Source organism: Populus nigra, chromosome 4, assembly GCF_951802175.1.
Source record: "Populus nigra chromosome 4, ddPopNigr1.1, whole genome shotgun sequence".
Lineage (NCBI taxonomy): Eukaryota > Viridiplantae > Streptophyta > Magnoliopsida > Malpighiales > Salicaceae > Populus > Populus nigra.
The window spans coordinates 10,584,166-10,609,313 of NC_084855.1; the positions used below are offsets into that span (position 1 = coordinate 10,584,166).

Below are 25,148 nucleotides of genomic sequence, written 5' to 3' on the forward strand. Positions count from 1 at the left end.
AAAAAAAGATTGAACTTCTATACACACCTGTAGACTACATAGGTGCCTCACGTTATACTGCAAGCTTAACTAAATTCTTTTTAACACTAAAAATAAAATTCAAACGACCATAATCTAATATGAGACAATCTAAGTTAAATTAACTAAAAAGTTGCCTGGAACTAAAACCGAAAGAATCAAAGAACCCATAAAAAAAAAATGAAAGGAAATTATAAAGTTTAAGGTATAATAATCTAATGTCAAGGAAGAAAACAAAAAAAATTCAAAAAAATACTATACCTAAGAAGAAAACTTGAGTTAGCTTGGGTAACTTGACGAGTCAATAACCCGTAATATGAGATTGGGATAAAAAAAAATTTTAAAAGGATGATATAGTAAAAAAAACCAAAGCTAACAAAAAAAATAAAAAAAACCTTGAGTCAGTATGGGTTAACTTTATCAACTCACTCTCGAAATAACCAAATAGTAAGAAAAGTGAAAAAATAACAAAGCTAAAGGGCAAATAATTTAATGCAAAATTATAAAATTGAAAAAAAAATCATAAAAAATCAAGGGAAAAAATTTTGAGCCAACCCCGGTTAACTCGACCAATCTGCCACACTCGATATTTGATTGGGATAAAAAAATAAAAGACTTCCAAAAAAATAGCCTAACAAAAAAAAGACCCAAGTTAAATAAAAAACATTGTGAACGAAAGTGCAAGTTTACCCAGGTTAACTTAACCAACTCACTCTCAAGATAACGAAACAGAAAGATAAGCAAAAATATGATAAAGCTCAAGGAAAAATAATTGAATGCAAAATAATGAAAAAAAATAAAGTTATGAAAAAATAAGGAAAAAAACCGATTCAACTCGGGTTAACTTGACTAACTCGTCAATAGCAACATGAGATCGAGATAAAAAAAATTAGACTTCCATAAAAAAATAAAATTATTAAAAAAATCAATTTTATAAAAAAAGAATCAAGAAAAAAAAATATGAAACAACCATGATTAAGTTGACTAACCTATCACCCAAAATATAAAATAATGATAACTCAACAAATCCATTTCATACATTCTACCATACACAAAATCACCTCATAATTACTTACATTTATGGCCTTTTAGGAACCTGCATTCATACACTTTTAGACTGTCATAATATTCCATATGTTTTTACATATTAGAGGTATTGTAATAACTATTGTTTTGTACATCTCAGGGTTGTTATAATAAGTCTAACTTTTTTTCATTTGAGTTATTGTAACAACCTCAATTTTCATGAATTTAGGTTATTATGACAACTCGTTTTTTGATACATTATTTTGATATGCATGTATGTGTCTATATATATATATATAAAACTTGGTTTGATGATCAAAACATTTTTTCTTAAATAGTAATTCTAGTTAAAAAAAATATTTTCATTAAAATATTCAAGTGATATGTTAATAAGAAAATTAAATTTAAATTTGAAAAATATATGTTTCTTACATATTTAGAATAGTTTAAGTTTTTAACAAGCTTTTATGATAATTATCACTCCTTTTTATTATAAGTGGCCTTCTAATAAAAAAAAATAGGTCATTTTCATTTTCTTTTGTGAAGACTAAAATTTTTTTAAGGTGATATTATTGATTATTTTATGGATAATTATGTGTTAACATGATAACCGTAAATTTAATAATAATTTTTTTTATCAATATTGAATGAGAATAAAATATTTATATTGAAAAAAACTTAAAACTTGTGGAAAAAATACTATAAAAATACCTTAAGTTATTGTAGACTGGAAATAAAATTAATATTTTACCTTATTAAAAAAATAAATTATCTATTAGAGCTAATTGGCATTTTTCACATAGTTCATTGATATTTTAGAATTGATCAAGAACAACTCAGTCTTTCATATCTTTTGCATAATATAATCATTTAATTGCTCAGGTTTTTTGATACTTTACTTTTCTGATCTTATAGGCTTATTCTTTTTCTTTTTCTTTTTTTATTATCGTATGATTTTGGAGGTAGTTTGATATTTTAATATATATATATATATATATATATATATATATATATATATATATTAAAAGGAAAAAGGAAAAGCTGTTACTTCATCCAATGGCATAGCATGTTCGAAGTTCAATCCATTCGAGGAAAGGAATAAAGGCAAGAAACGACCTTTTACAACACCGAAATACCAAAGTCCGAAAGCTTGCTTTCCTAGTCAATGAAGCATGTTAGTAATGTAAAGCCACTTTAATTAGTTGGCATAATTGATGAGTTGTAATTGGTGGAGTGTGAGTGGAGGATGAGTTGGTATAATTGGTGGAGGATGAGTGGAGGATGAGTTGTTAGGCATATATTCCTCCTAAATTTATGACCATTATACCCTCACTCTTGCCTATAAATAGGCAATGCATTCAAGCCTATATGCACACCAAGATAGAGAAGAGAAGAGTAGAGTGAAGAGAGAGTAATCCCACAAAATTGTGAGGTATTTGTAAGAGAGTAAATGAGGTGTTTTCTCCTAATAATAGAGAGATTCTTAGTTGTTCTTCTATTATTTGAGAGAGGTTGTAATTCCCACATTACTTAGTAAAATCCTTCTATACTTGCCTGTGGACGTAGCCCAATTGGGTGAACCACGTAAATTCTTGTGTGTCTCATTTCTCATTTTATCTTATTCCTTGCCTTTTGTCTTGTCGGGTTTGCATGCCAGTATCCTAACAGTGGTATCAGAGCCTTCTTGGTTGGTGTTGTTAATACACAAAAGTTATTCGTGTATACGGTTACTATTCACGTCTACGGCACTATTCACCTATACGGCACTATTCACCCATACGGTACTGTTCACATAAGTTACTGTTGGCGTATATAGAAAGTCAGTGCGGTGATTAAATACAGTCTAGGAAGTTCTGTCTAAGGAGATTGGGTTTTAAGCGGGACCGTTTGTGACCCCTCCAATCTTTCCTGGGAACTTACTTGGTGAAGTATTATTCACACGATACTATTTCTGTATACGTTACAGTTCTGTGAAACGGTGATAGCTGAATAGATCACGGTGAATAAAATGGCAGCAAAGTACGAGATTGAAAGGTTTAATGAGAGCAATTTCTCACTCTGGAAAATGAGAATCAAGGCAATCTTAAGGAAAGACAATTGCTTGGCAGCAATTGGGGATCGACCCGCGGAGATCACTGATAATGCAAAATGGAATGAGATGGATGGCAATGCTATTGCTAACATACATTTAGCATTAGCCGATGAAGTATTATCAAGTGTGGCGGAGAAGAAAACAGCTAAGGAGATATGGGAGACTCTAACAAAGCTATATGAGTCCAAGTCTTTGCACAATAAGATTTTCTTAAAGCGGAGACTTTATACCCTTCGAATGGCAGAAACCACGGCGGTGACTGACCACATCAACACAATAAGGACTCTATTTTCACAACTCACTACGTTGGGTCAACAAATAGAGGAAAGTGAACGTGCAGAGCTTCTACTTCAAAGTCTTCCAGATTCGTATGATCAGCTCATTATCAACTTGACCAATAATATCCTCACAGACTATTTAGTCTTTGATGATGTTGCAGCCGCCATCTTGGAAGAAGAAAATAGGCGCAAAAATAAAGGAGACAGAAATAGTTCAAACCAAGCAGAGGCATTGTTGGTGTCAAGAGGGAGATCAACGGAGCGTGGCTCTAGTGGGAGTCAAAGGCAAGGGAGGTCCAAATCAAGAAGTAAGAAGACTGTGAAATGCTACAACTGTGGCAGAAAAGGGCACTTCAAAAAGGATTGTTGGTTTAAAAAGGGTATAGAGAATACTGCAGAGTCATCAAAACCTCAAGGATGTGTTGCAAGCACCTCAGAAGATGGAGAGGTTTTATATAGTGAAGCAGCGACAGTCTCTACAGATAGAGAAGAGCTCACTGAGGTCTGGCTAATGGATTCAGGAGCAACATGGCATATGACTCCTAATCGAGATTGGTTCCATACATATGAACCTATCTCTGGAGGCAAAGTGTTCATGGGTGATAATCATGCTTTGGAGATTGCTGGCATTGGCACCATCAAATTGAAGATGTATGATGGCTTAATTCGTACTATTTCAGGAGTGCGGCATGTGAAAGACTTGAAGAAGAATCTTTTGTCTGTAGGACAATTTGATAGTCTTGGCTGTAAGATCCGAACAGACAATGGAATAATGAAAATTGTCAAAGGAGCGCTGGTGGTTTTAAAGGCGAGAAAGACAGTTGCAAACATGTTTGTATTAATGGGAGAAACACATCATGGGGCAGAAGCGTCAATCGCATCAGCAAGTCCTGCAGAAGAGAAGACGATGATGTGGCATCAAAAACTAGGTCACATGTCAGAGAAAGGTTTGAAAGTTCTCTCTGATCAGAAGTTACTCCCTGGGCTTACAAAGGTTACTTTACCCTTTTGTGAGCATTGTGTTACAAGCAAACAGCACAGGTTGAAGTTTGACACATCAACAACTAAGAGCAAATGCATCTTAGACCTGATTCACTCTGATGTTTGGCAAGCACCGGTTGTATCCTTGGGAGGAGCAAGATACTTTGTATCATTCATAGATGACTTCTCCAGGAGATGTTGGGTGTATCCAATTAGAAGGAAGGCAGATGTGTTCGCAGTCTTTAAAACTTTCAAAGCGCGGGTGGAACTTGAATCTGAAAAGAAGATCAAGTGTTTGAGGACTGACAATGGAGGAGAATATACCAGTGATGAATTTGATAACTTCTGTCAACATGAAGGTATCAAAAGGCAGTTCACAACGGCATACACTCCACAGCAAAATGGAGTGGCAGAGCGGATGAATAGAACTCTATTGGAAAGAACAAGAGCAATGTTGAAGGCTGCAGGTCTAGAAAAGTCATTCTGGGCAGAAGCAGTCAATACCGCCTGTTATGTGATAAATCGATCTCCATCAACTGCAATTGAGCTGAAGACACCGATGGAGATGTGGACTGGGAAGCCAGCTGATTATTCTCAATTGCATATATTTGGAAGTCCTGTGTACGTGATGTACAATACACAAGAAGTTAGCAAACTGGATTCAAAATCCAGAAAATGTGTATTCTTGGGATATGCTGATGGAGTGAAGGGGTATCGCTTGTGGGATCCCACTGCCCACAAGGTAGTCATCAGCAGAGATGTCATATTTGCAGAAGGTAAAATGCAAATAAAAAAACATAATAGCATTCTAAAGGAGACTACAGCAGTCCATGTGGAAAATACTCAGAATCATGCTTCTTCTGAAGTTGTACCAGAGCATGAAGAGCAAGAACAAATAGAGACTGAAACTCCTGAAGTTCGGCGGTCGACTCGTGAAAGAAGGCCACCGGCTTGGCACTCAGAATATGTTACTGAGAGTAACATTGCATACTGTCTTCTAACAGAGGATGGAGAGCCTTCAACTTTCCACGAGGCTATCAAAAGCACAGATGTATCTATGTGGATGACAGCAATGCAAGAGGAGATTGAAGCTCTACACAAGAATAACACTTGGGATCTTGTTCCGCTACCACAAGGAAGAAAGGCCATTGGCAACAAATGGGTTTACAAGATAAAGCGTGATGGCAATGATCAAGTGGAGCGGTATCGTGCAAGATTGGTAGTGAAAGGATATGCTCAGAAAGAAGGAATAGACTTCAATGAGATATTTTCTCCGGTGGTACGACTTACTACAATCAGAGTAGTCTTGGCAATGTGTGCTATATTTGATCTTCACTTAGAGCAGTTAGATGTGAAAACTGCATTTCTTCATGGAGAACTTGAAGAAGAAATTTATATGCTCCAACCAGAGGGTTTTGCTGAAACAGGCAAGGAGAACTTGGTTTGCAGGTTGAACAAATCTCTATACGGTCTCAAACAGGCGCCGAGGTGTTGGTACAAGAGATTTGATTCCTTCATAATTAGCCTTGGGTACAACAGACTCAGTTCAGACCATTGTACGTATTACAAGAGGTTTGAAGAAGATTTCATCATTTTGTTGTTGTACGTGGATGACATGTTGGTGATAGGCCCCAACAAAGATCGAGTCCAAGAATTGAAGGCACAGTTGGCTAGGGAGTTTGATATGAAGGACTTGGGACCAGCAAACAAGATTCTAGGGATGCAAATTCACCGAGACAGAAGTAAGAGGAAGATTTGGCTTTCTCAGAAGAATTATTTGAAGAAGATCTTGCGACGCTTCAACATGCAAGATTGTAAGCCAATTTCCACCCCACTTCCTGTTAACTTCAAATTATCCTCAAGTATGTCTCCTAGCAATGAAGCAGAGAGGATGGAGATGTCTCGAGTACCGTATGCATCAGCAGTGGGAAGTTTAATGTTTGCCATGATATGTACAAGACCAGACATTGCACAAGCAGTGGGAGCAGCTAGTCGATACATGGCAAATCCTGGTAGAGAGCATTGGAATACTATTAAGAGGATCTTGAGATACATCAAGGGTACCTCAGATGTTGCATTATGTTATGGAGGATCAGAATTTACTGTCAGAGGTTATGTTGACTCAGATTTTGCCGGTGACCTTGAGAAAAGAAAATCCACTACAGGCTATGTGTTCATAATTGCAGGAGGAGCTGTGAGCTGGGTCTCTAAACTTCAGACTGTTGTAGCATTGTCCACAACAGAAGCTGAGTACATGGCAGCTACACAAGCTTGCAAAGAAGCAATATGGATGAAGAAACTTATGGAGGAGCTCGGACACAAACAAGAGAAGATTCTTTTGTATTGTGATAGTCAAAGTGCCTTGCATATTGCAAGGAATCCAGCATTTCATTCAAGAACAAAACACATAGATGTTCAATACCACTTTGTTCGCGAAGTGGTGGAAGATGGAAGTGTGGATTTTCAGAAGGTTCATACAAAGGAAAACCCAGCAGATGCTTTGACTAAACCGGTCAACACTGATAAGTATATATGGTGTAGATCCTCTTATGGCCTAGCAGAAACGTAAGCAGCATGAAGATGGCAAGTATAGAAAGGATAGAAGAAGAATCACAGATAATCAAGTGTGAAGACTTGATTAAATCATCAAAGTCTTCAAGTGGGAGAATGTAAAGCCACTTTAATTAGTTGGCATAATTGATGAGTTGTAATTGGTGGAGTGTGAGTGGAGGATGAGTTGGTATAATTGGTGGAGGATGAGTGGAGGATGAGTTGTTAGGCATATATTCCTCCTAAATTTATGACCATTATACCCTCACTCTTGCCTATAAATAGGCAATGCATTCAAGCCTATATGCACACCAAGATAGAGAAGAGAAGAGTAGAGTGAAGAGAGAGTAATCCCATAAAATTGTGAGGTATTTGTAAGAGAGTAAGTGATGTGTTTTCTCCTAATAATAGAGAGATTCTTAGTTGTTCTCCTATTATTTGAGAGAAGTTGTAATTCCCACATTACTTAGTAAAATCCTTCTATACTTGCCTGTGGACGTAGCCCAATTGGGTGAACCACGTAAATTCTTGTGTGTCTCATTTCTCATTTTATCTTATTCCTTGCCTTTTGTCTTGTCGGGTTTGCATGCCAGTATCCTAACAAGTAACATACACCTCGAGGCTTGCGTTCAGGACAAGCCATCGTCGGTTACAGAAAAAAAACACAGTAAAATGATAACTGAGAAATCAGTCCAACAATGTTTCCCTAGAAAAGATGGATTCCCTTGAGAAAAGAAAGTTAATATCTCCATGGACATGTTGTTATGAAAAAATTCAAATAGAAAGAAAATTAAAAGCTCAGTCCTCTATAAATTTCCCAGATTTCATTTCCTTTGAATTGCTACTTCAGAAACAGCATATAAGTCTAGCTTCATGCTGAAAATGAAAAATAAAAACCAAATGGATGTCATGTAGCTGCAGGATTTAATTATAAGCTACGAAGCAGGATGCCTTCAAAAGTAATGCCTGGTCCAAAAGCCAGGGCAAGTCCCCACTCTCCCCCTCCTCTCTTCAACTCATCCCTCATATATTCCAAAACATAGACTATAGTATTGCTGCTGACATTTCCATAGTCCATTAGAGCCCTCCTGCTGCATTCTAGCTTCTCTTCGTTTAATTTGAGCTTGCTCTCTAACCGGTTAAGTATTGCTGGTCCACCAGGATGGACAGCCCAGAACAACTCGTTGAAGTCAGTCAGACCAGCCTTTGACATAAGCTTATTGCAAAATTCTTCAATATTATCTTCAATCTTCTGAGGAAGGTCCCTCCCAAGCTTGAAATTTATGCCCTCTTCAGAAAGGCGTCCATCGATCACATTCTGGGTACCTGGCAAGAATTGTTGAACTGAATAGTTGAGCTCCATGAAAGGAGACTCTTTACCTATTGCAGGGTTGGCTCCGATAATCACAGCAGCAGCGCCATCACCAAAGAGCGCAGCCCCCACAAGGTCGTAAGGGCGTGCCTTGCTAGGAGGGCGAAAACCAAGAATCGTGGTCTCAGAAGTAGTTAATAAAACACGGCTTCCTGGATTGTTTTCAGCTATGTCCTTGGCAACTCTGAGACCAGTGACACCACCATTACAGCCTAGGAAGTAAAGCATTACACGGCCAACATCATTCCTTAGTCCGAGCTGACTGGCAAGGTAGAGGTCACCACCTGGCAAGCGTACCTCACTAGAAGAAACATAGACAATATGGGTGATATCTTCTACCGACCCTCCCCATTCATTTATGCAAGCCATGCTTGCTTTCAGAGCCATCTCAACAACTGCTGGATTCGCTATCTCGAGCCTTTGCCTGATTGTTGGAGTGCCCTCTGTTGCAAGTTCAGGGTATTTGTCTAGTATCTCCTTGGACATGACTGTGTATCTTGTCTTCACAGTTGTGGTTTTACCTAGAAAAAGAAAATGAAGTTAGAAGTTTGAAAAACCTGCCATACAATGGAACCTACTAGATTAATTGCTCCTCTACCATCAATGGGTTTAGCCATTTCACTTACAAAGTCTCTCCAGTTTCTCCTTAATCGAAGCATCATCGCACTTGGTGTCACGTATATAGCCCTCCACCAAGCATTCTTGAGGAATGAGTTGGCTGGGGAAGGCCTTGCCGATTGCCAGTAATGTTGCCTTGCCTAAAGTGGGTACACGCCGACTGGGAGTGGTACAGTGCTTTGAAGCCCCATTACACTTAGTTTCAGACATCTTCAATAGGTTTAGGAAGAAGATAGTTCGGTACAAAGAGATTTTAATGGAGGAAATATCACAACGCGGGGGATTATAAACGAGAGATAAACTTGTTCTTGGAGAAAGGTTGGCGTGAAAGATGAGAAGCATGAAAAATTAAAAATGTCTACTGGTAATTTTTCTACTTTTTGTGGTTGGAACTTGGAAGCATGAATGCTTCAAGGCGGTGACCATTGTTTCCTCGTTGAACCACCTCCACCTTACCTTCTTTTTCGGTATAAAATTTGAGAAAAACAGGTTAGCAAAGCTCGTGGACTTGTTAAATCGCAGGACCACACCAGGCAACAAGTAGCATTTATGTGCATTTTTAGAGTACCTTGAAGGAATGGCATTCACACTTCTACCAATACTGGTGTGAAACTAAATATTTTCACGGTAACAAAGAGGTTGCTCGGCGTGAAACTAATTGCATCTGGCCAATGAATTTCCAGCTGCTTATCTCCATGAACGAAGATGGAAAATAAGAGAACATAAATTCTGGTAGAGTTCTTAAGTCCATCCACGAAACACCTTCAAAAGTTCAGTTCTCTATAAATTATTCGCTTGGTTTCATTCTGAAAAAAAAATTCGATTTTTTTATTTGTGAAAAGTTACAAATAAAGGAACAAGAATTATAGGGAGGCAAAAATACATGCATTTTTTACACGTGCATTCAACACCATTTAAAAAAAAATTGCCCCCTTTACTTTGATAATTATAATTTTTTTATCTGAAAATTCATTTTATTCTCATTTAGTTTAAAAAAAGAGAAAGATAATTGTCAAAAAACCATGAGGGAAATAGAAAGTGATTGATTGAGAAAATTTTATCAATCAAAAAGTTGATCTTAGTATCAATTAATTCTATTTTATAAAAAGAGTTCTATTGAAGTGTTTTTTAAGTTTTTATCTTGTCATAGATTGGAGCTTGAAAAAAATTTGAATTTGAGTTATTTTTTCTATTTTTATCAATTCAATCTTGATTTAAGACCAAAAATGGGTTTATTGAAGTCCTTAAGGTGTTTCTTAAGTATTTTTAGGTTAAAAATAGAACTTTTAGATCCTAAAAGTCAGAAACTCAACTTTTTGACCACCTAAAATGGTTGAAGTTGAACCAGTAAACGGTGTCATATTTGTTATTATAAATGGGATGCTGTCTATAATTTTAAAAAATAAACGGGCTATGAAATTTTATAAAAATAAATTAGAGGGCCAAGCATACTAGCTTGACTTTATAAGGGGATTGAAAAAATAGAGTTGACATCGAGTAATTAAAGAAAACTAAAAATCTTAAGTTATGTTTAAGAGAAGATAGACATCACCTTTATTATATATTTTTTAAATAGAATATTATCTTAGCCGTATTTTCTTCTAAATTTATTCTACGCATGTCATCGGCTATCCTAATTATTTTTTAGCTTTATTTGTAATAAATTTGATGTTAGTATCTAAAAATATGAGACTTGTTGAATGGGCCACTCATGGAATTTTTTTTGACATCTATCCATAAAAATAGGAGACTCGTCCACTAGGTTATTCACGTAAAAATCTAGTGTTCGTCCCAAAAAATAGAAATCTCATCGATTAAGTCATTCATAAAAATTTAATGTCTAACCTTAATAATAGAAGACTCATCGACTAAGCCACTCATGAAGAATTCAATGTCCATCTCTAAATATAGGAGACTAATCGACTAGGTCATTTGTGAAAAATTATACGTACTTTGAAAATAAATTAAATTAAAAAAATACACTGAGTGTAAAGTTATTGAAAAATAAAAGTTTTCACACAATTTGTTTTTTTACTTTGTAAACTTTTTTTATCTGACCTGTAAACTAGTTTCCGTACTTTGCCTTACCTTCTACAGGGTCTTGACATGTTATCGTTTATTGGACGGAGTTTGCATGGGACAATAATTCGGAAGGAGGTGATGTATGTGTGTTTGAGCTGATGAAGGCATCTGAACTTAGATAGAACCCTGTGAAGATGCGAGTCGCAGCCCATCTTTCGGTAAGTTAGGAATCAAGTGATTAATTGCATAATCCATTAACAGAACCTATTTGGTGATATGTTTTAATTTATTATGCATTATATATAATAATGAATTGATGTTTTTTTCATTGGAAAAAAATCACAAGATTATCTTTTAGGGATAAAATAGTCTTTCCATCAAGTTCACTTGTTATTTTAGATTTGTTTAGAGGTATTTTAGTTTTTTTTATAATTTTAGTATAATATAATTACTTTATTACTTTTAAAAGGAAAAAAAAAACTTTCATATAAGGGATTTATTGGAATTTCATTTTTTTCTCTCTCCCCAATTGCGGTCAAAGAGTGATTTGATAATTTAACTAATAAAGAAATAATAACAAAAGGAAAAAATTGCAAGCACATTTGAAGTGAGCCACCCCACCATATTCGGGAGGCACGCGAGGTTGCTCATGAAGGTGAAGAACCAGCCTTTTTAATGTTTTCATGAGGGTGAAAAACCAGCTTTTTTTTTTTCTTTTTTTAAGTTTGTATTTTTTTATAGTTTATCTTCAATATTTAATTTATTTGAAGATTGAACTTTTTTTTATATTTTTTTATTAATTTTAAAATCTACAAGGGTTATCTCGGATCTTTTATTTACCATTTATTATTATTTTTAATTATATTATTAAATTGAAGCTTAGTTGATCGAGTCAAGTCAATTGTTGGAGTTTCATTTTTTTTTTATTCTTTAAAAACACTAATATAAGTCTTGTCATGGTACGGAACCATCATTCTAGGTTTTGAGCTATTTTTTTTTTAAATGAATGTTTTTTTTTCATTTTAAGTCTTTTGTATTTAGTTAGTTTGAATTGAGATTTCTAATTTGATTTAATTTAAATTTTATAGCATTGTTATATGTTCATGCCCCAAATCAAGAGTTTTATGGGTTAAATAAAGTCAGTTTTAGTCAATTTAATATGATAACATTTTAATATTTTTGTTTAAAAAATATCATTCAATATATCATCATCTTAATATTTAAATTCTTTTTATCCATTATAAAAATTATAATTTAATATAATAATATCAATAATAAATTTTTAAAATTATTTTAATATATTTTTAAATAAAAAATAACCATTAATACAACATCAATGCGAAAAAAACATAAAGCCTACAATGGACTAGCAACAACTGACGTATAGGGCCAGATTAAACTACGCCTAGTTGGAGCCACTAGACCGTACCCAGAAAAATTATCAGCCCAACACGACCCAAAATCAATTAAAATCTGACGGCTAGGATTAGCTTTCCGATACATAAATAAAAACTAGGGCATGCCGCCTCATAATAATAAGCCTTCGAGGAGAAGAGAGGGAGCCGTCTTCAGACATCTCGTGCCACAACAATGGGTGAGCAAGCATTTCATCTCCTTTCAAAAAACACTCTTAGATTCTGCTTTGCATCGATCCCTTTTCATGTTTCAGTCATTAACGCTCTGTGTTGTTTCTGGGATGATCTTATTTGTTTATTTTGGCTAGAAAATGAGCTTGATTTTTTTTAGCATGCAATTTGATGAACTTGATCTTTTTGATTGTATCATCGAACTACATGATTGAGGGGGTTTAGTTAACTTGTTAAACCATGTCGAAAACAGAATGTTTTAGACTAGGTTAGTGATTCAATCACTGATTTTTTCGTGCGCTTGATATATGAAATGACCTCATTAAGTGGCGTTGCTTTCGTTTCTTTTCCGTGTCGGCATTTTTTTGGAGACTACTAGATGAAGAATAGAAACGCGGGTTTTTGTTATAATTTGTGATTTTTGAATTCTAGGGCGTGGGGTTTAATGATGAGTGTGGTGATTTATAGGGGCTTACAAGTATGTTTCGGAGCTATGGAGGAAGAAGCAATCGGATGTTATGAGGTTCTTGCAGAGGGTGAGGTGCTGGGAATACCGTCAACATCCTTCGATTGTGCGTGTCACTCATCCTACTCGTCCTGACAAGGCTCGCCGTTTGGGATACAAGGCAAAACAGGTAAAAAACTTGTTTTTTGTTAATGCAATATATGTCGTTGGCTTTCTTGTCACTGGACTAAATAATGCATTGTATTGTACACCTCTATTTGATGATGACATAGATACTGATTTTCAGGGGTATGTTGTCTATCGAATCCGTGTGAGGCGTGGTGGTAGGAAGAGGCCTGTTCCGAAGGGTATTGTTTATGGCAAGCCAACAAACCAGGGTGTTACCCAGCTCAAGTTCCAGCGTAGCAAGAGGTCAGTTGCTGAAGAGCGTGCGGGGCGGAAATTAGGTGGGCTCAAAGTTCTCAACTCATACTGGATTAATGAGGTTCGTAATACAAGTTTGTTTTTGCTCTTTCTTTCAACTTTCCATCGTTTATTGGAGGAAATAGTGTTGCAATATGGTTTGTAATGGTTTGACGAGGATCCTATTTCTATGTAAGCATGTTTGATGGTCAATTGAACTAAGAATGTTCCAAGTGATATTTACTTAGCAAGTGAGATAAGAGGGTCATACCATGATAAACCTGTTGACTATGTAACCATTTTAATATCTGTAGCTATTTTCACCTTCACCTTTCTGGATTACACGTATAGATATTTAGAAACTGGTGTTGACCCTATTTCCATGCAAGCATGTATGGCTGTAATTTGAAACTTGTGTTGGTCCCATCTGGATGCAAGCGCATGACTGTCGCGTGAAGCTGTGACAGTGTTTGAAATAACTTTCACTTGGCAAGTAAGAGAGGGTCATGCCATGATTAACTTTTGTAGTCTATCACTAATACTTGCTCCCCTTTCATCTTTCTTAGGCTCTATTCAAATTAGCTCGTAGTACGTAGTTGATTTAACCTTCAATTTTCAGGATTCCACGTACAAATATTTTGAGGTTATCCTGGTCGATGCTGCTCACAATGCCATTCGCAATGATCCAAGGATCAATTGGATCTGCAATCCTGTCCATAAACACAGAGAGCTACGTGGTCTAACATCTGCTGGAAAGAAGTACAGGGGTCTCCGAGGAAGGGGACACTTGCATCACAAGGCACGGCCTTCCAGGAGGGCAACATGGAAAAGGAACCAAACTCTTTCCCTCCGTCGGTATCGGTGATTGCAGTATTTGGGGCTTTTGTTTATCCGCGGACTTGGTCCTTTTTTTCCAAAATTTGCGATTAAGAGATTATGATAGTTTATTACTGTTTGTTTAGTGCGCAAGGATTTGCTGAGCCTTATTTTGGTACACAAGTTTATTCACTTGCAAGACTGGATATCTTTGACTTTGTTACAGTTGCTTTTTGTTGGATGATTGGATCAACCTTCTTGACTTGTCCTGTTTATTTTGTTAGATTGTCACGCTACTTCTCTGTGGTTTTCCTTTATTTATTTATTTTGTGAGCTTTTTAACACAGCAGCTACTAAGTTGGACTTGAAATTATAGTAAAAAAGAAGTTTTACTTTTAAAAAGGCTTGTGCTGGGCTGGCCAGCGTCATCTGGTCTTTTTCAGCCCTTTATTTATTTATTTATTTATTTTCTTGAGTATTTATTGAATTTGTTTTTCATTTTATCTTTTAATATTTTATTATATAAATTATTTTTTATTTTTGTGTTATATAATAAAATAAAAAAATTAATGGAATATAGTAGAGGATATGGCTAGGGTTATGAGTGAGCATCGGGTTACTTTGATTAATTTTTTTTCTTCAAGTTTTGTTTCTTAAACGGGAAGTTGAAAAAGTTATTTTATGTTAAATTTTATATAATTTAATTTAAAATGAAAATTTAGGTCATAAATTTTCAAGTTTTAACCATTATTTAAAATTATTTCAACCTAGTATCAATTATTTCTATTTAGATTTTCTAGTTGAAGCCGCAGTGTAACACTAAAAATATCGTAGTTGTATTGTAATGCGAGTTCAAAGCAGCATTAACAAAAATAACAGTGAATGAACAACACTCTTTTTTAAGGAATTCTTACTTGTCTAAAACAGTAGATATGATGATAAATTACTCGCTTTACAGTTCAAAGCGATGTCTCCTGTATTTCAGAAACAATTTCTTTTTAAAGCATCACTCTACATGAGCAGAACCACATTTACATGATACCCCTAAACTTTGAAAACCTTTTAATTATACCCTTCAATTTTACATGTTTTGTACCCAAAATCAATCCTCTCTATCCTAACTCTCCAAGAGTGTGATCATCTTAAAATTGATTAGGTGGTCTAGCTAAATCATGGAGTGAGTATTCTAGAATTTATCAAGGATATTCTAGAATTTTCCAGAAAGTACCCCTAACATTTAAATAGCTTGCTTTTATTTTTATTTTTTTCTACTTGTTTTTGTAAGATAATATAACTTATATGTTTATTTGAGAGGAAAAAAAGAAGAGAGAGAGAAAATAAAATTGGAAAAAAACTTGGTTTTGGTGAGCCCATAAAAAGAAAAAGGGGCAGTTATGCCATGCAATAAAAAAAGAAAAAGGAAGAGGAAAAAAACCATGACCATTATTAAAGCCTAAGAAAAGCAGGACTTGGTCCATGTCAATCCTCGCCATCCGAAAACAATTGGAGGTTTGAGCCTTCTTCTCTGCTCTTTCATGATTTCATTCCAAGAACACAGAGAAAAGCCATTGAAGATACTGCTTCCTTCTTCATTCCATCACCCCCAAATCCTTCCATTTTTAAGGTCCATCTCTCCTCCTCCTCTCTCTCTTTTATATACATATAATGGTATGAATATTATTCATATAAATATGATGTGGGTGTTATTTTATTGGATGATCAGATGGATCAAGATGATCATCATGCAAAACGTTCTCGTCGGTACGTTCCATTAACAAGAGAGCAAGAAGCACCCGTGGAAGATATTGAACCTGGAGAACTCAACCAGCCCATTAATGTCTCTCAGGTCCTGTACATTTTCTCTCTCGTACATATTGCCATGTATAACAATGTTAGATTCATCCTGAAATATCGTTTCTCATCTTTCTTGAATGGTATCAACAACTTCACGGTTGGTGACAATGGATCCTTGATAATATTTGAATAGCTCATTTTGAATGGATGTTTTGGAATGACTAGTATTACTCTACATATAATGTTCTGGTGATTGAAAGAGGAGGCAGGTAGGCTGCCCTAAATTCCTAGCAAGACCTATCTGTCACATAATTTTCAAAGAAATTAATTTTATTATTAGAATTTTCTGAGAATTAAATGCATGTTTTTTGGAAGGAAAGCAAAACTTGAAGTGATTGCATGCATTTTTGTGATGTAGAAGCTGGAGTATGTACTTTTATTATTGATTTATCTTTCAGGTTTTTTGGTGTACAGAGGAAGTGCATTGAATGTGGACAATATCTACCAGAAAGGTATGAGCCTCCTGCTGATGAAGATTGGACGACCGGGATTCTTGGCTGCCTTGAAGATACTGATAGTTGTGAGTATGCTTTCATTTTGGCTCCCATTGTAATAATTTTTTTTGTTTTTTATCATAATATATTATGAAGTAAGGAATCATTTTATGTGTTGTAGGTTTCACAGGATTATTTTGTCCATGTGTGTTGTTTGGAAGGAATGTTGAACTGAGAGAAGATATTCCTTGGCCCAGTGCATGTGTTGGTCATGCAGTGTGTGTAGAAGGTGGAATTGCACTTGCAGCAGCCACTGCTTTCTGGAATGGTATTGATCCTAACACTTCAGTTCTCATTTGCGAAGGCCTCTTATTTGCATGGTGGGTTTGTGGCATTTACACTGGCCTCTTTCGAGAATCACTGCAGAAGAAATATCATCTCAAGGTGATTGATATATTGTAAACTACGATTTTCCGTTTCATAATTCATGCCTTGCATAAGCATCTCTGCATATCTCGTTGTTTGGCTAAATTATAAAAAATTATCCTGAATTTTGGATCAAATTGAACTTAGCTCTTCAGCTTTATTATTATTGTTATTTTTTATTTGACTAGTACCTCAAACTATTTCTGATCCAAAGTTCAAAGTAATTTTTGTTCATCTAGCCATTTTGTTTTGCAGTTTCTGTTTTTCTGCTTAGAAATATTGATTAACACCCGAAATTTAATATTGTTCTCTAAAGCCGATTCAACTGTGAAACTGTTGCAGAATTCTCCGTGTGATCCATGCATGGTGCACTGCTGCCTGCATTGGTGTGCCTTGTGTCAGGAGCACAGGGAGATGAGGAACCATCTGTCTGACCCTGCTGATATGCAGATGACTGTTGTTAACCCTCCTCCCGTTCAGGAGATGAAATCTGGCGAGAGCCAGGATTCTGCTTCATCTGCACCTGATGCTCCGTCTGTACAATCTTCTGGAAATGTTGAACATACTGGTTTAGAGATACAGCCTGTGTAGGATTATGGTACATCATACACGGATTGGACGAAGAGCTGACTTCTTTTTATAATGTTCTCATTACGTTATCTTACATTAATCCTTTGTCGGGGTCTTCAAGTAGAGCAATTCAAGCTGGAAATATGCATGATGGTGATTGGACTTGGCCCTTACTCTAGCAGCAAAATTTGCTATGAATGCCAATGATTGAACTACACTTCATAGCTCAAGCCATTTGGTTACTTAATTTGCTAATTTAATCTGTGACTTCACTCATATGACGCTTTGTAATATGTATGATGATTGATCAGAATTCTACAGTGAATTTCGATTGTATTGTTGAGCTCTTCCTTTGTATTACTGATGTCAGTCAGCAAGTTGGACATTGTCCTTGGAGTTGGTTCAGAAGTGCAGTTCTTCAGTTTTCTCTGAATCGTAGCTCCTGGGCTCCCATAGACACACAGTATTTAGTAACCAGGCAATCATTAAAAGGACACCGCCCAACTGAATCAAGGGAAATTAATGGGGAAAAGGAAGCTTTTTTACATATATAAGAAGTTAAAAAAAGACAAGTATATCTCAAAGAAACCAGCACTTTTCAGCTTCATTTCATTCTTCTACAGAAAATATGAATGTTCTCATACTTAAATATTTGCTGGGAAACAAAATCTTAACAGAAAATAAAGAGAGGCTATGGACTATATAAGGTATTTTCATATACATAAAAAGTGCATTTTCCTACAAAGGCAGCGAAGAAATGTAATCACAAGAAGTGAAATCTAAAATAAAATTTCAAGTAACAGTAATACCGCACAAGGAAGAGAAGGCATGCACTACAGGAGTACCTAAGTCATGACCAGTTAAATTTGAGAGGGAGAAGGACTCTCCAGCATCAGGGTGGAACCCGATCATAGTTTCTAAAACTATATATATATTTTAAATCATCTAAAAATTAACTAGTCTTTTCATGATTGAATTGGATGATGAGATAAAGATAATTTTTTTTAAAAAAAATTGACTATGATAGCGATTAATGATTATTTAATTATTTTTAAATTTATAAAAATTAATTAATTAGTTTTAATAAGTAAAGAGTAATAAGTCATGCAACTCTTTTTCAAGAAGGATAGGTACAGGTCTATTTTCCAAATTCATTAGAGTTAATTTTGGGTGTTCTTTCTTGTCGTGATTTTCCCCTTTTTATTTTTGTAGATAGTTTTATAGTCTTGATTTCAAAATTCCCAAACCTATATCAAAAAACTATATAGTCTTTAAATTGAAACAAATAAATTGTTTATTTTTAGATTAAAAGTTATTCAATTAGATAAATTGTTAAGCCTATCATACAAAATTTACAATAGTTTTCTAACATAATTTATACCAATATATAGTATTAACATGCTATATCATATTTATATTTCACATGATATATAATTATATATATATATATAATCTCAAATTTATTATTTTAGAATCATAGATAAAACATGCTTTTTACATACATAGAATCCCTTAAGTTATGAACAATATTAATTACGCATAAAAATTAAAAAAACAAAAGATAGGAATTATGCGAAATTGAAATGCACAAAATGTTCAAATCTTTTTTTAAAATGAACGTCTTTGCATAGTCAATTATCAATAAGATTAGTCATAAAGATCAGATGACTAGAGAAGAAGAAAGAAGATCCAATGGCTAGGTTAGTAATCAGATCCGATAACATGAGACATTCCAATTTGGGATTTTCATTTCTAGGCTAATTAAACGGTGATCAGGGCGGAGATTTTAAGGATTTGGGATAAAACTACCCTATCTGATGGTCCATTGAGTTGATGTTTGGTATTTTTTCTATTTTCTTTATTTTTTTTTGTTATTTACATTCATAACATAAAAAAAATAAAAAAATAAAATAAAATTCTCATGAATAGACTCTTTAAATGATGAACAAATCCATATGCATTCGCTCATCTAAAATGGAGTCAACCTCCAATTGCGTAGTGGTACTTATCTAGTATAGAATAAATCTGTTTCTTTTTGTTTCTACAAACAGAATTGTGACATTCTAACTAAAATACTAAAAAATAAATGAAATCCTTTCTCCGAGATAATGGAGGTCCATAACATAGTAATTCATTTATATTTTTTTTAGTTTTAATTTTTTAAAAAGATTTAGATTGTTTTGATATAATGATATCAAAAATAAATTTTAAAAATAAAAAATATTATTTTGATATATTTTCTTAAGAAAAACACTTTGAAAATCAACCTTTAATACATTTTCAAGCATATATCAAATTTATGTTTAGTATTATAATAGTTATTGCAATTAAAATAAAAAAATATAAATTATTATGTTTTTAACAAAATTTTAAGAGAGAGTTTTGAAAACTAATGCAAAATTATAATTATAATTATAAAGAGTATTGATTAACTAAATATTTTTAAAATTATAATAAGAAACAAATATAATTTCAGGGTATCCACAACACTCCCACACATTTACAAAAAGAAATAAAATAAAAAATAAATAAGAAAACAAGAAAAAGGAAGTCGATCGTGTCAATCAAGAAGAGACACACCATATGAACGAAGGCTCAATTAACCAATTAGTCAGTGCCTTGGTTTCATGGTGACATGTTATTTTCAACTGCAAATCTCTAAAAGGTAGCGTCATATCATCATCACGGTTATTTCGTCTCCATGGATCCAGCTTTCTCATCTCAATCTTCTTTAATTTTCCATATAACAAAACCATCTCCCTTTCTTCATCACCATTTTTTTTTGCCTGAAAGTTTATACCTCCTATCTTTTCTATTTTTACCAGAATGGCCAGAAGCTCACTTAAGGTTTTGGTTACTGGTGCTGCTGGTAACGTTTTTTATTACTCTAGTCATAGCATTTTCTTTCTGATATCCTTTACTTCTAAGACAACGTGGACAAAGTTTTGAGTTTCTTTAGCATGCTATTCCAAAACAAATAATGGAGAAAGGGAACCCACAAAACCACTTGGAAAGATTGCTTGGTGGATGTTTTCTTCAGACTGTGGAGATCTTTATAGTGCTTTTTCGCATTCTTAATTAATTAATAGGCCTTGTCTTGTACTTTTTTGCCTTGTTATGGAGGTGTTTGTGTAGATTCTTTCTTTCTTCATCATACTATATATTTAAGCACATCTTGGCAGGTAGGATTCCTCTATCTTCATTTCAACAGGAAACCTGTTGTTCTAGAGAGATGGATCATGCTGTATTGCTTCAGAAAATTCTTGTTGTTTCATTTATTGTTGCTCTTTTTTGGAAGATAATTAGATATATGTGCAACCTCCTTAATGTAGAAAAAGAACCTGTGAGGGTTCTTGTAACTGGTGCTGCAGGCAAGGCCCAGATATTAAATATTTCATTTGGATTTTATTTTATTCAATTTATTTTCTTTTGTCATTAGTTAAAATTTTGTAGCAATCTGACTTTACAATTGATTCTCTGGACATTCAGTCTTTTTTTAGGCCAAGATGGCTGTAAAATCCAAGAATCATCTTTAGAACATTCTTATTTTTTCTACATGGTTAGATCATACAAGTAATTCTTGGTTAACAATCCTGTTTATTTTTGTGTTTAAAAAACTTTTTAAAAAAAAATTAAAATTGATTTTTTTATTTATTTCAAATTAATATTTTTTTAGTGTTTTTAAATCATTTTGATATACTATTTTTATAAATGATTTTTAAAAATTAAAAAAATATTATTTTATACAACCGCTTAAATCTAATCATTCCAAGTCTCACACTAATTTCATCTCACAGGCCAAATAGGCTATGCTATTGTTCCAATGATTGCCAGAGGTGTCATGCTAGGCCCTGATCAGCCTGTAATTCTTCACCTGCTTGATATTGAACCTGCAGCTGAGGCCTTGAATGGGGTCAAAATGGAATTGATTGATGCTGCCTTTCCTCTGCTCAAGGGTATCATACCTTGTAATTCTGGTGCAAGTTAAGGTGTATTTTTTCAATTCTATTTGAGATTTCATAAATTTTGTATTGTATCTTGCTCAACAGGAGTTATAGCTACTACGGATCCAATTGAGGCTTGCATGGGTGTCAACATTGCAGTCATGGTCGGTGGCTTTCCTCGGAAGGAAGGTATGGAGAGGAAGGATGTGATGTCTAAAAACGTGTCAATCTACAAGGCTCAAGCTTCAGCCTTGGAGAAGCATGCTGCTGAAGATTGCAAGGTGGGAAAGCCTTTGAATAGCCCTGTGGGCTGTAGATTTTTTATTTCGGGGGGGGCTCGATTCTATGTTATATATTTAAGGAGTTTGAGATGGCATTGACCTTAGGAAGAAATAGGTATTAGACAGTGACGCCTGACTCTCCTGCGTTGACACATTTCGTTGCTTTTGTTTTGCAGGTGCTGGTAATCGCCAACCCAGCTAACACCAATGCACTCATCCTGAAAGAATTTGCTCCTTCAATCCCAGAGAAAAACATCACATGTCTTACGAGACTTGATCATAACAGAGCATTAGGCCAAATATCTGAGTGCTTAGATGTACAAGTTAGTGATGTGAAGAATGTCATCATCTGGGGAAACCATTCTTCAACTCAGTATCCAGATGTCAACCACGCGACTGTACAGACCAGCAGCGGGGAGAAGCCTGTCAGAGAACTTGTCTCTGATGATAAATGGTAATCAAATACGAAGTTTATACCCTCTTTAATATTCTTGTATCATTTCCATATGCTCCAAATATTGTCAGATCATTGTATTCTTTGGATATATATGCTTCACCAACAAGTTTTCCTTGTCTTAGGTTAAATGCTGAGTTCATCACCACCGTGCAGCAGCGTGGTGCAGCCGTTATCAAAGCTAGAAAACTATCGAGTGCATTGTCTGCTGCCAGCGCTGCTTGTGATCACATACGCGATTGGGTTCTTGGGACACCCGAGGTTGATTCTCTTACTCGGATATTTCTTGATCTTAGAAAATTTATAGTGAACTCACATCTGGAAATTGATGTTTTTTTTTTCCAGGAAATTACAATAGTCCAGTGGTCCCTTTTTGCTAATTTATCTTGTTTCTCTTTGTATCTTGTTTTCAGGGAACATGGGTTTCCATGGGGGTGTATTCTGATGGATCTTATGGGATTCAACCTGGCCTTATATACTCTTTTCCGGTTACCTGCGAGAAGGGCAAATGGTCCATTGTGCAGGGTAATCTCTACTTCCTTTTACTTTCTCCTATTTGTTTCACGCTTTGTATGGATCTAATCTGTCAACATTTTCTGCGAAATGATCTAAACTTACAAGTAGTAAATTTATTTTTTAGAGAGAAACAATTAAAATCATCCCATTCATATCTCATTAGACACTGAGTCCTCTGGTCATAACAATGTCAGGACTCAAGATTGACGATTTCTCGAGGGCAAAGATGGACGCAACAGAAAAAGAGCTTGTGGAGGAGAAATCGTTGGCCTATTCATGTCTCAATTGATCATCCGTACGAGGAGAATAATGAAGGAGATCACTCTTAACATACCTATGAAGAATAAAGAAAATGCGCTTTTGCGTTGTAATTTCAGACGATGAATGATACATTGGTGCCTCTTATCCTACCAGTTGTGTTCTATTCTTTTATATACTTGATTCAGTTTCTAAATTTATCCTCTTAACATACTATTATGGAAAGAAGGCCACGATAATCCATTACAAAGACCAAAATAAAATCATGCAGACGATTAATGGCGCAGTTGAGAATTTTAACCATTAGTGGATCTGTGATTCAAGAACATAAGCTTTCTCTACTGGTCTCTCTCTAGCATTTTATTCTGCGTTCTGTTTGGTTCAGTGTTTTATTATTTGATCTGCAACAATGACGAAGGATGCAGTCAGGATTCTGCTCACTGTAGCTACTGGTAATCTCTGCTTCTCTTATGAATTGCAGTTTTTCAATGGCCGGATTGATTGCTGAGAAAAACGTGGGAGCAAGAATGATAAATTTATCTTTCTATTCCTGATTTTAATCCACTCTTAGCCTAGATTTAGAGCTTTGTGGTGTCTGATCATTGAAATTTCCAAGGGATCTTGAAGAAATTTAAAATTCCATTTTTTTATTTAAACTTATTTGTTCTGGTAATTATTGGAGGAAAAATTTTCAGCTTTGGAACCATCAATTTTCCGGGACAGGGCAAGCGGGCTATGCTCTTGTTCCAATTATTGCAAGGGGGCTCGTGTTAGGCCCAGATCAGCCTGTAATTCTGCAGTTGCATGGTCGATCTGCCGAGTCCTTGAAAGGGGTGGAAATGGAACTGGTTAATAAATGTTTGCCACCTTTACTATTGTGTTCTAATAAGATTTTCAAGTCAAGCTAATTCTTCTTGGTGGTGCGGATTTAACAAAATTCTTTCCCCTAACCTACAACAAGAAAGAAGCATTACCAAATCAACCCCAGTTGACAAATTTTAACTCGTTTAGGTGGTTTGAAAATTTTTTATTTTGCTTTAAATTAAATTTTTTTTATATTTTTAAAATATTTTGATATTATGATGTCAAAAAAAAAAATTTAAAAAAATTATTTTAATATATTTTAGAATAAAAATCATTTTGAAAAATAACCATTACCATATTTTCAAACATCCTCTTAATAAAATACTAAAATCCTCTTAATAAGATACTAAAATGCTCTTGCATGTGGGGAAGCCGGGTTTAAAAAACATCTAATCTCATTCTTGCCTAGATTTGCTTTTTTTTTTTTGAGATAATTCTTAAAATACACTACTTATGTGTCCCGGACTATGCCACATTGAAATCTGTTTTTGAAATACATTGCTAACGTGTTCAAAAAACAAATGTTATTGGGATTATAGATTTAACCAAGTTCAATAAGTTAATAAATCACATTTAGAAAAAAAATTAAAAAAAAGCTTGCCGCAAGGAAAAAAAACTTAAAGCTTGATTCCTAGATAATGCTTAAAGATAAAATTATAAAAAAAAATAAAAACAAAAGGAAAAAAAACAACCTGAGTTAGTATGCACAACTCACGACTTTGATTACGAGATCATGATAATCTCATAAAAAAAAATTAAAAAAATACAATGCCCATTTCCCAACAACCAAAAGTAGAAGGATGATATAGAAAAAAAAAAACAAGATTAAAAAACACCAAAAAAACCCACAATTTATGAAATCCAATTCTCAAACTAACTCAATATTGATAGATAAAACCGAAAAATATTGTATCTTAGGAAAACAACCTAAAAATATATATCGAGTCAATCCGGGTTAACCCGCCAAACCTACAACCTATGTTATGAAACTATGGTTACATGGTAATCCTATAGAAAGGAAAATGAAGAAAATCACGAAACCTAATTTTTATCAAACCCAATATTAAAGGATAAAATTGAAGAAAAAAATCAGTGTAAAAAAAAGATCTAAAAAAACCTGAAGCCAACCGAGTTCAACATAAAAAAAATAATGAAACACAAATTTTAATCAATTCAGCATCGAATGATGAAATTAAAAAATAAATTCAATTTAAAAAAAATGACTTGAACAGAAATAACAAAAATGATAAGGATCAAATATGACATAAACAATGATAAGAGACCTTTAAATTTTTAATAAATAAATGCTAATCTCGAGGA

The 25,148-nt window shown here is 34.5% G+C and overlaps 4 protein-coding genes across 5 annotated transcripts; 3 read left to right on the top strand and 1 right to left on the bottom strand.

Moving 5' to 3' along the window:
- Positions 1 to 7,750: 7,750 nt before the first annotated feature.
- Positions 7,751 to 9,365, bottom strand: LOC133690680 (type III polyketide synthase A-like). Its single transcript, XM_062110926.1, has 2 exons — positions 8,944 to 9,365; positions 7,751 to 8,838 (listed from the first exon to the last, which is right to left on the bottom strand). The coding sequence occupies exons 1-2, from the start codon at positions 9,275 to 9,277 to the stop codon at positions 7,874 to 7,876; spliced, it is 1,299 nt and encodes a 432-aa protein (XP_061966910.1). The 5' UTR covers positions 9,278 to 9,365; the 3' UTR covers positions 7,751 to 7,873.
- Positions 9,366 to 12,449: 3,084 nt separating this feature from the next.
- LOC133692749 (large ribosomal subunit protein eL15-like) lies at positions 12,450 to 14,502 on the top strand. Its single transcript, XM_062113882.1, has 4 exons — positions 12,450 to 12,551; positions 13,012 to 13,178; positions 13,296 to 13,493; positions 14,031 to 14,502. The coding sequence occupies exons 1-4, from the start codon at positions 12,548 to 12,550 to the stop codon at positions 14,274 to 14,276; spliced, it is 615 nt and encodes a 204-aa protein (XP_061969866.1). The 5' UTR covers positions 12,450 to 12,547; the 3' UTR covers positions 14,277 to 14,502.
- A 1,802-nt stretch (positions 14,503 to 16,304) lies between these two features.
- LOC133690896 (cell number regulator 6-like) lies at positions 16,305 to 17,859 on the top strand. Its single transcript, XM_062111171.1, has 3 exons — positions 16,305 to 16,601; positions 16,697 to 16,959; positions 17,284 to 17,859. Exons 1-3 carry the CDS (start codon positions 16,421 to 16,423, stop codon positions 17,530 to 17,532), a joined length of 693 nt encoding a protein of 230 aa, XP_061967155.1. The 5' UTR covers positions 16,305 to 16,420; the 3' UTR covers positions 17,533 to 17,859.
- Positions 17,860 to 20,217: 2,358 nt separating this feature from the next.
- Positions 20,218 to 23,138, top strand: LOC133691642 (malate dehydrogenase, cytoplasmic-like). Of its 2 annotated transcripts, none has more exons than XM_062112236.1 (7): positions 20,218 to 20,380; positions 21,309 to 21,467; positions 21,561 to 21,736; positions 21,913 to 22,190; positions 22,316 to 22,451; positions 22,604 to 22,715; positions 22,901 to 23,138. In XM_062112236.1, the coding sequence occupies exons 1-7, from the start codon at positions 20,338 to 20,340 to the stop codon at positions 22,993 to 22,995; spliced, it is 999 nt and encodes a 332-aa protein (XP_061968220.1). In that variant the 5' UTR covers positions 20,218 to 20,337; the 3' UTR covers positions 22,996 to 23,138. The 2 variants fall into 2 exon arrangements, with proteins under 2 accessions (XP_061968220.1, XP_061968219.1); XM_062112235.1 differs by lacking the exon at positions 20,218 to 20,380 and adding an exon at positions 20,432 to 20,882.
- The last annotated feature ends 2,010 nt before the right edge of the window (positions 23,139 to 25,148 follow it).

What these genes read in the sequence shown, in the direction of transcription:
- LOC133690680 (XM_062110926.1), bottom strand. Translation starts at nt 9,277, where the DNA reads ATGCTTCTCATCTTTCACGCCAACCTTTCTCCAAGAACAAGTTTATCT. An exon ending in GGAGAAACTGGAGAGACTTT is followed by an intron (nt 8,839 to 8,943) that starts GTAAGTGAAATG and finishes TTCTTTTTCTAG; the next exon opens with GTAAAACCACAACTGTGAAG.
- LOC133692749 (XM_062113882.1), top strand. An exon ending in TGGGATACAAGGCAAAACAG is followed by an intron (nt 13,179 to 13,295) that starts GTAAAAAACTTG and finishes ACTGATTTTCAG; the next exon opens with GGGTATGTTGTCTATCGAAT. An exon ending in ACTCATACTGGATTAATGAG is followed by an intron (nt 13,494 to 14,030) that starts GTTCGTAATACA and finishes TTCAATTTTCAG; the next exon opens with GATTCCACGTACAAATATTT.
- LOC133690896 (XM_062111171.1), top strand. Translation starts at nt 16,421, where the DNA reads ATGCATTTTTGTGATGTAGAAGCTGGAGTATGTACTTTTATTATTGAT. An exon ending in CCTTGAAGATACTGATAGTT is followed by an intron (nt 16,602 to 16,696) that starts GTGAGTATGCTT and finishes TATGTGTTGTAG; the next exon opens with GTTTCACAGGATTATTTTGT. An exon ending in AGAAGAAATATCATCTCAAG is followed by an intron (nt 16,960 to 17,283) that starts GTGATTGATATA and finishes AAACTGTTGCAG; the next exon opens with AATTCTCCGTGTGATCCATG.
- LOC133691642 (XM_062112235.1), top strand. Translation starts at nt 20,744, where the DNA reads ATGGATCATGCTGTATTGCTTCAGAAAATTCTTGTTGTTTCATTTATT. An exon ending in ATGCTGCTGAAGATTGCAAG is followed by an intron (nt 21,737 to 21,912) that starts GTGGGAAAGCCT and finishes TTTGTTTTGCAG; the next exon opens with GTGCTGGTAATCGCCAACCC. An exon ending in GGGTTCTTGGGACACCCGAG is followed by an intron (nt 22,452 to 22,603) that starts GTTGATTCTCTT and finishes TCTTGTTTTCAG; the next exon opens with GGAACATGGGTTTCCATGGG.